General features: G+C 42.9%; 1 protein-coding gene across 1 annotated transcript in view; it reads left to right on the forward strand.

The window, feature by feature from the left end:
* The first annotated feature begins 6,302 nt into the window (after window positions 1-6,302).
* The window catches only part of pdzrn4 (PDZ domain containing ring finger 4), a 34,062-nt gene continuing 27,262 nt past the window's right edge, over window positions 6,303-13,102 (forward strand). The window contains exon 1 of the mRNA XM_071502838.1: window positions 6,303-6,775. Within this exon, the coding sequence (XP_071358939.1) occupies window positions 6,707-6,775 (69 nt within the window). The 5' untranslated portion in view covers window positions 6,303-6,706. The remainder of the gene's footprint in view (window positions 6,776-13,102) is intronic.

A 13,102-nucleotide genomic window follows, 5' to 3' on the forward strand; every position in this document is an offset into this window, starting at 1 on the left:
TGTGTGTGTGTGTGTGTGTGTGGAAGAGGCTGGCCTTGTGCCCCTCTATAATCTTGTTAAGCACCTGGACAATGGAGGAACAGCTGGCTTGGCCTTCCTGCACTCTGCAGCATGGAGTGGAGGAGAGGATGATGTGCACTGCATTCAGATGGGGAACTAAAAAAAAGAAAAATATGGACAAGTTGAAGTATCAATTGATCTATTTTTCTATCTATGACCTCTGTCCGTCCATGTCTCTAGTTATCTATCTGTCTTGTCTTCCTTCCTTGCCTTGTGGCGCTCTCTTGGCCCTGGTGTTCCATCCATCCTCATGGTTCAATACTGGCACAGATGTTGTGGAAAGTTTAAGGGGCCCACTTGTGCCATTAGTCCAGCAGCAGGGCCTGGGAGCAGCAGGGGAAGACTTCTCTAATCAGTTTTATTGGAGCTATGCTATTGGGTTAACACAACAGGGTCAGGCCCAGAGCCCAGCGGCACTCCAGTGTAAATGCATGTGTGTGTGTGTACGGACAGGGGGTATCTGTGTATGTTTACACCCTAAGGCTATAGCACAGATATTAATGTCTGTCTACCTCTCTGTGTCTTTTATGCTACAACACGCACACACACAAACACACACGTACACACTGGTCCTGGTGAAACCTGAGACTCAACTGTGTGGCAGATGAGCTCCAGTTGGTTTAGATGCTGTGATCAAATAACTGCATGCGATCACAGCTCTGTGATATATTTTGTTGGAAAAAGTAAGGACTATATTATGAGTGAATGAAAAACTACAAGACAACACTGTGTCTACACCAAAGTCAGTAGGATTTCTGTTTAAAATGTCATGGCAATCCATTCAAACATTGTTGAGAGATTTCAGACTGCTGGACCAACCGCCAGATCGGTGTTGCCATCCCTGGAAGGTACAACCTGACTTAGACTAGTTCAACTTAGATCAAATTTTTTGTCAGAGCAACTGCCGCTTCTTTTAAGACATAAGGGTCTTTCAGTGGCTCCCCCATGCTTTGCACACTGACTTTGAGTCAGTTTTGTCTTGTGTATTCAAGATGCTCAGTGGTCAAAGTAAAGCTGCTGAGGGAAATCTGAACCTGTGTCCCAGTGCCTGAGGACATCTCCGCCCTTATGGGCTATTTGACCCTGCATGGCCAACGTGGTGCGAGGTCAGCTGGTCAGACGCCAGGTTGGCTGCTGGCTTATCGAGTAAAGAGGCTGTCACGGTCTCATATTCCCCCTGGTCATGCTGCTCTGTGGTGGTTAAGTTGCTGTGTATATTGAATAGTGGACTTAACCAAGTAGAGGCTCACACAGCCCCTGGGCGTCTGCTCACAGTGGTTCAGGAAAGAACCCTGAAATGCTGCCATTTGCTTTTCTAAAAAGCCTTGTTCAATGGAGCAGCAAAGAAGAAAGTGTTAGCGACTGATTCAACAGTGATTTGACTTGTTTTAATGGCTGCCTCGCTTCGTCTGATGCCAAGCTCTGAATGGCTCCATTATTACACACTTTGTCCGGTTGTGTATATGTGTGAATTTGTGTGTAAGCGACGGCCTTGCTTTCCCTGACTGCTCAAAGGACATAACTAAAATTGGACATTAAAGCACACTGTTTCTCCAACAACTCGCTAATGAATGATTTTTGCCCAACTGGCAGTCTGCAAATTATGAACAAAAGGTCCCTCTGTGTTTGGTTGAATGGATCCCAGTTTAGTTGTTTTGTCTTTTCCTTACTTTTGTGGCCTGACCGCCTTTTGTTCCTCTTGTAACTCTGTTCATAATTAAATGACTGGAATCACCCGGGCTTTTTTTTTTTACAGAGTCAGTTATTTTGTTTCAACAATCGGGATCAGAAGACAATGAGTGGAGGAGATAGTCATTATGAGGACTGGATCTGAACGTTGGCCTCCTGCAAAGTAATTAGGCAGTAATGAATAGTTACAATGTAATTACTAGAACAAAAAACAGAAAAGGACGCCGCTTTTCAATTACCATTATGTACAATTATTTCCCCTCAGCCTTTAGCTCCATGCTGTAAGTAACACTCTAATCGTGTTTTTACCTAGATGAATGGTTCAGAGTGTTAAATAATGTATGGGTTATGGCTATTGAGAGCTGTGTGTGGGTCGCCCTCAGGCTCTTCTCATTCCGTCATGTTTGAAGCACATCAGCTATCTACACTAGCAGAAATGCCACTGTTTAGCATTGATCTTTCTGTACATGCCGTGATACCTAAAAGTCACATTATAAGCAAACTTTATCGCCACAGACGATCGAACATTGGTTTCTTTAGACAAAAGCAATTTTGTGTATGCAGGTGACCAACATACTGGACAAGTTAGAGCTGTCAGTCAGTCATGGGTCAGCATCTGTTGACCAACATCTGAATCTGCAAGCATATTTTCATCAGCATCACGACTCTGTTTCCGACTTCTCTGAAACAGAATCGAATGCTGTTAAAAACTATCACCCTAAAGACTCCTAAATGACATTGCATGAAGGACACCCTCAGATCATCATAAAACCAAGATTTATGAGTCCTGGAGGTGTTTTCAGTCTGCCTGCCTGCGCGAACATTAAAGACACGCCACTCCGTCGTGTTCAGGATGTGTCTACATTGATATGCTTTGAGGCAGCTTTTGTGGGAGAAAGCGAGAGGAAAGTTTGCACTGGTAACTTATTTAACAGCAGTTTGTTAGTATTCTGCAGGGCAGGCTTTTTAGCACAGACCAAATGCGTGATCATCGTTCCTGATTAGATCAGCTCCCTGCCGATGACGCACTGCTCTGTCTGTTGGCAAGGAAACTGTTGCTTTTGAACATATCAGTGAGGGACTCACATAATTACCAGCTGTACTTTCCTGAAAACTCTTTGTCATTGAAAATTCTTAATAAAACTTTACACTCAGACTTACTATAGATTCAATACTGAAATGGTTCAAAGCTTACCTAACATGTTTCTATTTTCAGAGAGGAACGTGTGAATTGGCCCATTTTCTTTCAGTCACAGCCACATAGGACATTATGCTAATGTGGCGTTTCAGGCTTCCTTTGAAGTGCAACACTTTCCCCCGCAGCAAGCTATTTTTGGTTAACCTTTGACTGACTGGCAGATCACACTGACGGATTTTACCATAAAATATGAAATGACCAGTACAGCTGTTTGAACCCACCTCAGGCCGCCTCACACTAAAGTTAACTACTTGTCTAAGACTTGCAACATGCAACCTTACAGGTATGACACCATTCTGCCACTGTATTGCCAGTCCAGTTCTCAGACATCAAAGACGAAGAGGCACATTTTGTTTGCACAAATCTGCAATATTCCCAATATAATTTCTCATCTCTAGGTTTCAAATCCCACCTCTCTTAAAGTTATATGACTCTCTTCAATTTTATATGAGAACATGAGCTAGACATCTGTCCAGTGTCTCATCCACATAGGGGCAATAATACTGGATGATGAAATGGAGGGTTGGAGAAACTGTAGAGATGATGGAAAGTGGGTGATATGAACAACGAAAAGGATGGTGATAGGCCATAAATGAACTCAATGATGATGTCACCTACTGTAGAGACACCATTCATCTCAGATTTATTTTATTTTCAGTGAAAAGTGGAGGAGAACAATGGAAATTTCAAGCTTTCAAGAATTGTGTAGAGTGTATATGTGTATGTGTGACTGTGTGTAAATGTGTTCAGGAGACACACACAGATGTAGCTCTGTTTTTTTGTCTGTCAGCAAAGCTGAGCTTATGTGTGATCACAGTGACAGTTTAACCAGAGTCTGGTAATATTGGTAATCCCATACTCAGACTGCAAACATCAGCACTGGAGAGAGGGACACTGAAAGAGGAGGAGAAAAATACTAAAAAAATCCAGAAAATACTTAATAAATATAAGAGCCCTGAAGTTCAATGGTTGGTGATGTCAGCCTGAGAAGTCCCCTTTAGAGGTCAGCACTGACAAGTTGTGACCTCATCAGAACATCAGCACAAAATTGCTGGGGTAGAAAGGGTTAAGTGTTATCTGGGGGGCTGTATCTGGATCTGCTCCGACGCCCTTGGCTGAACCACTGTGGTCCTTGTACCTGCATGACTGGTGATAAGGAGGATGACGCATCTGTGCTCTCTGCTCATAGTCTTAGCAGTGACAGCTATTCGTCATGTACACAGTGTGTATCTGCCTTACGACTGGGAGTTCTCAGAGATTTTACACTGTTTTACACTGACACACTGCAATGCAAAATAAAGTGAGCTACAGTACGAGCTGTGCTGGCCTTTTCTAAAGAAAGAATGACCCAAACCTACACTGGGAGCACTAACACTTGAGTAAAACATGCAGTACAATACATTATAAAGCAGTGAGTGACTTCCATGCTGCCTATTATGATGCTGAAGGCTGTCCTTCCAAACTGTAGACTAAACGTCCTCCAGGAAAATATAATATCTTGTTTTGCAATGTTCCTGCTGGCAGCTTCATTATGATATGTTATTTTCCAACAACACAAACAAGATACTTGTGGGCATGTCCAGGACAACAAAGCAAAGGGGACTATATGAAATTTTATGTTGTATAAGTGCGTTAATATTCAACCCACTCTCCTAAAAATGACATTTATATTAATTTGTTCTGCCAGTTATAATTTAATTAAGAGGAAATTAAATTGCTCATTTTTCTGTACCGTTTGCAAGTTGTATGGAGGTCAGGCAGATGGCATACAGAGCAAAGGACTGTGACAAATAAAGACACAAACTGATCTGTTTTTTTACATTAGTAATGTTTAGTTTGACTTGTGTATTTGACTCAACAGGTTTTGAAATAACGTACAACTAAAAGTAGCATGTAGTGGGATTAAGCGCTTATGTTGACAAGCTAGGCCCACTTAGCTTCCACTTTCTGAGTGGAATACAAACTTGACAGTACTATAAGTCCTTCCAAAATTTTAATCTTGTAAAAGACAGATGTCTTAAATCACAAACCAGAGATATTTAGGGCTGTTGAAAAAGGGGGAGAACTATCTTGCATCAGTGTTAGCCGGGTTTATAGAGCTATGACGTGTTTCAGTAGCACAACATGGAACAGTTAAAAAAGTAAAAATATGCGGATTAGCTGCAGTATTAGTTTAGATTTCCTCACACAAAAAGTGAGGATAATTCAGATTTCAGTTTGAATTTAAATGTTAATCAAGCAAACACATCGTATCTCATTCTTCAAGTCACTTTGTTTTTGAATATGAAATCAGCCCCTTGATCTTTCCTTAACCTTTTGCCAAGTGCTGTTGGCGCCCAAACAGAACCATAAAATGTTCATTGACAACTTTTCCTCATTATGTTGATAAAAAATGTAATCTGGGATTCATTACATTTCTGTCAAAACATATTTGCCGTGGCAAATTCGCATAATTCCTGGCGTGACCAGGTTGTAATATCACTGCTTTTTCAATTTGTCTTAGCAGCATCTCTCCTATCTACTTCTCTCCTCCTTTTTCCATCACCCTCTCTTTCCCTGACTCCCCTCTCTGTCCCTCTCCCCCACAGAGAGGGGCCAGTTGGGCTGGAAGCTAATTTGAAGCCAATCAATACTTGTCTGTGTTTCTTCCTGTGTGTCAGCCCAGTCAGACGAGCCCAGTGCCCTTGTCTAACTGCCTGCAGAGAGAGGGAAGCATCTGTTTGGTGACTATCACTCTCTGACTGTAAATCTATGGCGGCTGTGAAACTCCACTCGTCCAACCATTATAATGAGGGCAACAGGCTATCAGATTGAATCCAAATGAGATTGATTTCCATGCCAAATCCAGTTGTCAAATGTGTGCACTGACAAATAGCCCTCTCAGTAACTTGATTAACTGTGTGGATGGCATTTTAACTCCTGTTAGATTTTTGTATTGATTTTTTTTTTTTGTGTGCTGAAATGTAGGGATTTGGGACTTTTGGTGGAGTGTGTACACACTGACAACAAACAGATGCACTCTCGAGCATACAAATACAGATGCAGGCTCTAGTGCACTCTGACTCTCACACACACACACACACACACAAACACACACACACAGACACACACATGCACACACAACACATGCGGCATGTCCTTCACTCTGCCTGCATGCAACAACACTGATGTTCAGATACTGAATCTGCCCAATATAAGACCAGTCTCCTCCCTTTTTTCCCAGCCCCTTTCCTTACACAGCCAATGAGGATGCTGTCTATTCATGAGCCGGAGTAGGAGCGGGCATGTGTAGACAGCCTGCCACAGGAGGAGGTGTGTCTTCATGAGCCAAAAGTGTGTGTGTGTAGGAGTGTGTGCTCACACTGAGAGAGGAGGTGGTGGAGGAAAGACAGTGGAAAGAGTGTATGTAGGCATGCAAGTGCGAATCAAGGGAAGGAGTGACAGGAAAGAGGGAAATAGAGTCCAGGTGCTTTTACTCATCTTACCACTGATACACTCCCCACAAACACACACACACAAACACACACTGAAGGAACTACACCCACAACCTCTACTGAAGCAGTGAACTGAAACACACGTGTGTGTGTGGCGTGCTCGCAGCGACAGAGGGGATCTCTGAGGATACACGGATGAGAAAGAGGTGTGGGGGAGCCAAGGAAGAGGAGCCCGAGTGCGTTTCGCCCCAGGGGGAGCTCGCACACACCGCAGACAACGCACACACTCCAGCGGGCACTCAGCACTGTTTCCCTGACAACTAGAATGGGCTGCAATTTGTGCACCTTGCAGAAACGGGAGGAACACTACAAACTGCTGTATGAGATCGCACAGGTAAGTGAGACTAGAGGAGGTTTGGCATGGTTGATGAAGAGCAACATCACTGTGATAAACTTAATGACAGCAGAGGCAATGGTGGTGATAATGACAGGAGTGATTTGGTGTCTGAAAACAAGTGGATTTACCTACTGTGACCGAGGAAAGCATGGGGAAAGCAAAGTCAGAGGAAATGAAAGAAGGAGTAAGAAAGCAGACGGGTTGAGTGAACCAGGAGAAAAAATGGGAGAGGTACATGAGAGAAACGTACAAAAATGAGTTACTTCCAAGCAGCCAGGCAGAGAGTGTGTGTGTGTGTGTGTGTCTGTGTGTGTATTCCTCTCCATCAAAGTGAGTGGAGCTAGTTATTTCTCCTCAGTAGCAGGAGATGTGAGAACAAGTTCAGCTTTTCTTCCCGCGCTGGCTCCAGGGGAATAATTCATCACATCTTCTCTGCCTGTGACTGTCTAGAAGCAAAAACAGTTCAAAGAACAACCAGTAAATGTGTTCTGCTGTTTTTTTTTTTTTGCCCCTCTATTGTTTGTCAGAAGTGGACGTTTTTTTTTTGTTTTTTTGTTTTTTCCTTCGTGACCTGTTGTGGCAGCTTATTAGGGCTATCACGTAAAGATCTCGTTCAGTTTCTGTGATTTTATGTGATGCTTTTATTGAAAGTTTACGTTTTCACAGATGTGCTGAATGCATTTAATGACCTTTGGCTCTTTTTAACTCTCCAACTTTCCAAAATATATCGGCAGAAATTAAAATCAAAGTGTTATTTAGTCTTTATAGATACATGTCGTGGGCAGTAAAACACTGTGAATGTATAACTTGTCATCTTGCACTGGGCTTGGCTGAAATGTGAAGATTAGATAGGAAGTGTTAGCAAGTGAGAATTTGCTGACAAAAGAAACACACACACACACACATCTCCAAAATATCACCCTTTTAGAAACAGGAGAAAATGATGTGATTGTTCTCTTTGACCACTTCCTGTGGCATTTTAACAGGTTCTAGGTGCTGATGTCAACTTTAAATTAAAGCGAGGAGAAAGATGAACATGTGCCACTGCATGTAAAGTGCGGTGACATTGTTTTGCGCTGTGGAATCACGTGCCCTTGCTTTTCTCTGCTGCTGATTACAGTAAGGGGGCGAAAGGCAGCCCAGCAGCAGCGAGGATTCATTCATCATTTAGTATCTTACACAGTTACAGACGGCAGTGAAACTGGATACAGCGTAATGAGACAGAGCAGGACTGCTGAATACTTCTCACTAGTTTTGCAACATTCACAGTGTCCATTCATATCAGAAATATAAACCTTTCTAGCACTGATAAGAACAAACTTGTATGTATCCAATAAGCTAAAACACCATATTGTGTGATCTGTTTTATTACAGTACAGCTGCTGCCAATTGTTTGAGTTGGTGATAATAATGTTGGTGACGATGAGGGCTTGTTTTCTTGTCGGGCTCTCTAAAATGTGAGAAATACATTATCACTGCTCTAACCTTCCATCGCTGCTAGATGCTGCTTTTATGAATGTTTTTCACTGTGCTGCAGTCTTAAGCTAATTAAGCTCTCAGACTAAATGCCCCCATGCTCTAATGAGATAGTGGATGTCTGTGTTGTCTGCCTGGGTGGAGTGCATGAAAATTAACCATGTCAATTAAAGGAAACCCTAGGAGGTCATGGCTCCTTTTCTATTGTTGAGCTTAACTGAATATACAAAGGCATTAGTTCAAAATCTACGCTAAAGCTCAGGTTATTTTCATTTGGCATGACAGAGCTGTAGATGTATCATAAAGCAGTTGGCTGCTCACATAAAAAATGAGCCTTATGGTTTCCCACTATTTCCGCATCACCCTGTAGGTGTCCTGGCACTCTGGCATACATCCAGGAATACTGCGGCTGAGTGTGTGAGCGAGTGCACCCGCTTACTGTTAAATGCTCCACGGTGTGTATGTGACAGTCGGCGGACACCCACAGTTCTCATTACCAGTGCGAAAGAAAGAGAGAAAGAGAGCGAGAGAAAGAAAGGGAGCTCGCCAGGCAGTAAGTGTGTCAGTGTGACTTTGTCCCAAAACTAGAGGGTGAGGGGATCCTGCAAATCCAGAGAGACTCCTCAACAATCCCTCTGTCTCTCTTTTATCATTCCAGATTCATTTCTTCTCCTTCCTTTTTCAGACTTTCTCCTTCTCCACAGTCCTCATTAGTCCTGCTCTCCCTCTGTCTTTCTTCGTCTCGGCATTCAGTCCTTACCCTCCTTCACTTTACTTTTCCACACACACACACACACAACACTACAGATTCTAAATGTGTTTTTTGTTCTGTTGTACCTCCAACAGTGCTACACAATAGGACACCACCTGCTCATTTCACCAGTGCAAAAGTAAAGGATGCTGATACTGCTCCATAGCTAAAGCAGGGCAGAGCAGGTGCCTTGGAAGAACTGTAACGCTCTCATTTGTCCTTAGATGCTTCGATTTGTCTAGTGTGTTTCTCAGACAATCAAATCTGTGTTATTTGGTTCAAATCTCAATTCTCTGACTTCCACATTAGAGAGACAGTGGCCTGTGTTTCTTGACATCTACTTTACAGTCTAGAGCATCATATTGTAAATTGTTTTATGGCAGCATTCAAAATCTGTGGTAAAATCAATTAATTCCAATAGAATCACTGAGATTTGTGGAAATTTTGAGGTTTAACTGAGGCGAACTTTACGTTAGCCTTTAGCAAGCCATCTCAACAGTTTTGACTATAAAAGGAAGACAGTGCTTAGAGCCCAACATAGAAGAAGCTATTACAGCTTATAAACTGTGTTCCACGATCCAGTTTTACTTGACCTCAGCTCTTGAAGAGATGGTTTGCAGGTAGTTATTACTCAGGAGTAGATGGTAAAAATTTATGAAATAATGTACTAATGTAATGTGTCTAATCCTGAGACTAAAATGGTAGGGGCGAATAAACGGCTCAGTGCAGAGAAAATAGAAAAAAGCCAGGGACCAGCGCCAGCTGACTAGCATGTTAGCAGTTAGCTAAAAAGCTACAGCTACTTCACCAGATTAATTTCACTGTGTTGCTTTCTGCCACGACCAGTCCTTTATGGTGATTTTTCTTTTTAAACATGATGAAACAATGACCCTTTTACAAAATGCATTTCAGCTGCTTTGAAAAACTATGGTAATGACCTCCCCTTCAAAACAGATATATTGTGTTAGGACCAGACCTGTTCTGCACCTTTCATTTTGAAAAAGTAAGACCATTTCCAGCTTTCAGCCTGCAGTCCTGCCCCGGCGTCTCCTCCACCACAGAGGCTATCTCTGTTCGCACAGCTGCACAGTTCTGACAGGACTGCTGGCTGCCCGACCCCAGCTGCCCAGCAGCCACTCGCAGATTTATGACTCTTGTCAGACCATTTACATTGAATGTTTCATTTGTGATTTTGTGTGTGTGTGTGTGTGTCTGAACACTCACCCATGTGTATCACTGCAGGGCTCCATCCAGAACAATTGTAGCAATTGCCATTCCGTATTTTGCTTGTGGCTGTGTTAAATTGTCCCACAGCCTCTGGCCTTCAGAGTCTCATTGGACCCTTGTGTTTTGTCTTTTTAGTCGTACTGAAGTCGACACTATTTTATGACACAACAGCCTATATAACAGCAACTTACTACCCTGTGTGTTGTCGTCCTCTGCTAAAATAAAAGAAGAATGTTTGTTCTCTATGGACGTAATAGTTTTGCACTAGTTGTACTGATTCACCAACAGGGGAGGAAAGCAGTTTCCAGCATGTATACGATACTGCTATAATTATTTACCACTTGCTTTTGCAGTCAGTATGATATTAGCTTTTAATATTGTTACCTTTTGTTTGTAGCTTTTGTTCATTTGTACATACAGTATGTGGGTGTGTGAGGTTGTGAACCAGGCCAATGCTTGGTGTGGGCCTGTCCTCCAGAGACAGATGCTGTGCCACATGTCCAGCCTGTTAAACAGCATGGAAGGGGCTAGACAGACACCCCTTCTTCCCGCCGCCACCTATGGTGTCCAGAGAGTGCCACACAGAGCAAGGGAAGTTGTGGTCAGACCCACACAGCCGTCACCTCCATATGGCCAGCTCGGACCTGGACCATGACTTCATCCAGATAGGGATGTAAAATATGTGGGTCCTCTCGGCTACACTGGTCTTAGAGGTCGGGGCTTTTTCCTCAACTATCTATAAAGGAGAAAATGAAAGGCAAATGGAAAAAATCACCTTACTGGAGTTATCATGCAACAACAGCAAATTATTACTGTGATCTGCGAGTGAGCATGAAAGAGAAGTCAGAGGTTCGGGGAATGACGATGAATGTAATCTTCTGCTTGCAGATCTCTTTTCTGAATGACGTGTTAGGGCGGTAATATGTGCTACAGATGACCAGCGGGGGATGAAGGCAGGTGATATCACCTGACTCATCAGCTGTCCATTTATCAGAGCAGTACAACACTGGTCCTGAACTCACTGTTTTCTTTTCTCTGTCTCCGTCTCTCTGATGGGATTTTGAGCTTTGCAGAAAGTATTGAATGAAGTGACCTTTCCAGTTTTTTCTTGCATTTTTCGGCCCAAGAAGTTGTTTGCCTGTCTGTGTGGGTCAGGGAGTTTGACCTTTTCAGCGGTCAGTGTAATTCCACTTGACAAGTCTCTCTATCTCTCTCTCACAGACACACGCAGACACAATCACTTGCTCAAGTAGTTATGACTGGCGGTTTTGTATTGTATATTTTTATATCAAAGTATAACTGCATCATTTTTGCACTGAAAGTTCTCTGATCTCTCAGATTTATTAAATTTATCCAACCTTGCATCCATTATCCATACCACTTATCCTTATAGGGTCGTGGGGGTAGCTGGAACCAGTCCCAGCTGACATTGGGTGAGGGCAGGGTACATTGTGGACAGGTTGTATAGAGGCAAACAACCAGCCATGCTCTATGAGCACTTTAGAATCACCATCTAACCTAATGTGCATGTTTTTGGACTGTGGGAGGAAGCTGGAGTACCCAGACGGAACCCACACAGAAAGGCCTCAGGCCCCTTTCTACTTAAAATTTTGACTCCAAAATATGAAAGCTACAGTTCTTTTCCCTAAAAAAAATGTTTCAGAGATCCTAGATAATAAACCAACAACCCATTTAGTGCTTTGGAGGTGCTGAATAATTAACTTAGGTAATGATTAACATTCTAAAAATGTTAATCTAGCGTTATGGAGATGAACTCTGCTGCTGAACACAGATCATCTGGTGTCTTCCATCATGGTTATAGTTGCTCGTTGGAGCACAGCATGGCGATAATGCCTCATGATTTAGAGGTGCATATGGCCTCGTCACCAACCCTGTGGGTAGCACATCTTCTAGTCATCAGCCAAAAAAAAAAAATGGAAACAGGAAATGGGTGATTATTCAGCGTTGGGTTAATGCCAAGTTAATGTGGAAAACAGCATCCTAGTGTTAGTATTTGTGTGTATGTGTGTTCTTCTGCAGTGTGTATTTAAAGGAAAGAGTGATAGATGATGACAGAGAGCTTGTCAGTCTATAAGTTGATGTCTATGTCTGTCTTTCTTTGTGTATCTGTCTGCTGGGCTGTGAGCAAACAAACATACAAACATAAATGTGTGTGTGAGGGTGGGAATCACAAAGACAGGGGAAGACAGGTCCAGCGTGGACGGTGGCGGGGGTGTGCAGCAGCAGTCGCCGTTTCGCTTCAGCAGCCAACGATCTCCCCCTGCTTTGGCTCTGATAAGCCCAGGATGAAAGCCCTTTCTGTGACACTCCTCACCCCCTCCTCCTGTCTCCCCTCCAAACAAGGCAGAGGATGCACACATGATGCATGTCCACACAACTACAAGGCAATGTTAAGAGGTAGATATACCTATTTTCAAACACTGTGTACATTCATGTAACACACAGAGGGGAAATCACACGGGGTCCATCCATTCATCAGCTTTACGGCCTGTTTATCCATTTTTACGACTGTGTAAAAATGTCATTTAAGCTCTTAGTACCCGACAAGAGGACTTATCAGTTGTTATCAGCCTTTAGCTGATTACCATACTCACCCCTCAGCCAAGTGGCCTGGTCAAGATGATAGGAGGCAGGAGAGAGAGAAAAAGAGAAGAGAAAGGTGGGGGTGGAGTTGGATGAGGTGAAATGAAAAGGTAAAGCAAGGAAGAATAAGGTGTAAGAAAGAAAGAAGTGAAAGTACAGTAAATTAAAGTCGAGGGGAGATAGATGGGGCGAGAAAAAATGTGTCATCAGAAACACTTTTAAATATCCATTCTCCTGATTTTTTTTCCCATTTCTTAACCTCACCT

This window comes from Trachinotus anak, unplaced genomic scaffold, assembly GCF_046630095.1.
Source record: "Trachinotus anak isolate AG129_WGS33_773 ecotype Australia unplaced genomic scaffold, CSIRO_AGI_Tana_v1 ptg000018l, whole genome shotgun sequence".
NCBI lineage: Eukaryota > Metazoa > Chordata > Actinopteri > Carangiformes > Carangidae > Trachinotus > Trachinotus anak.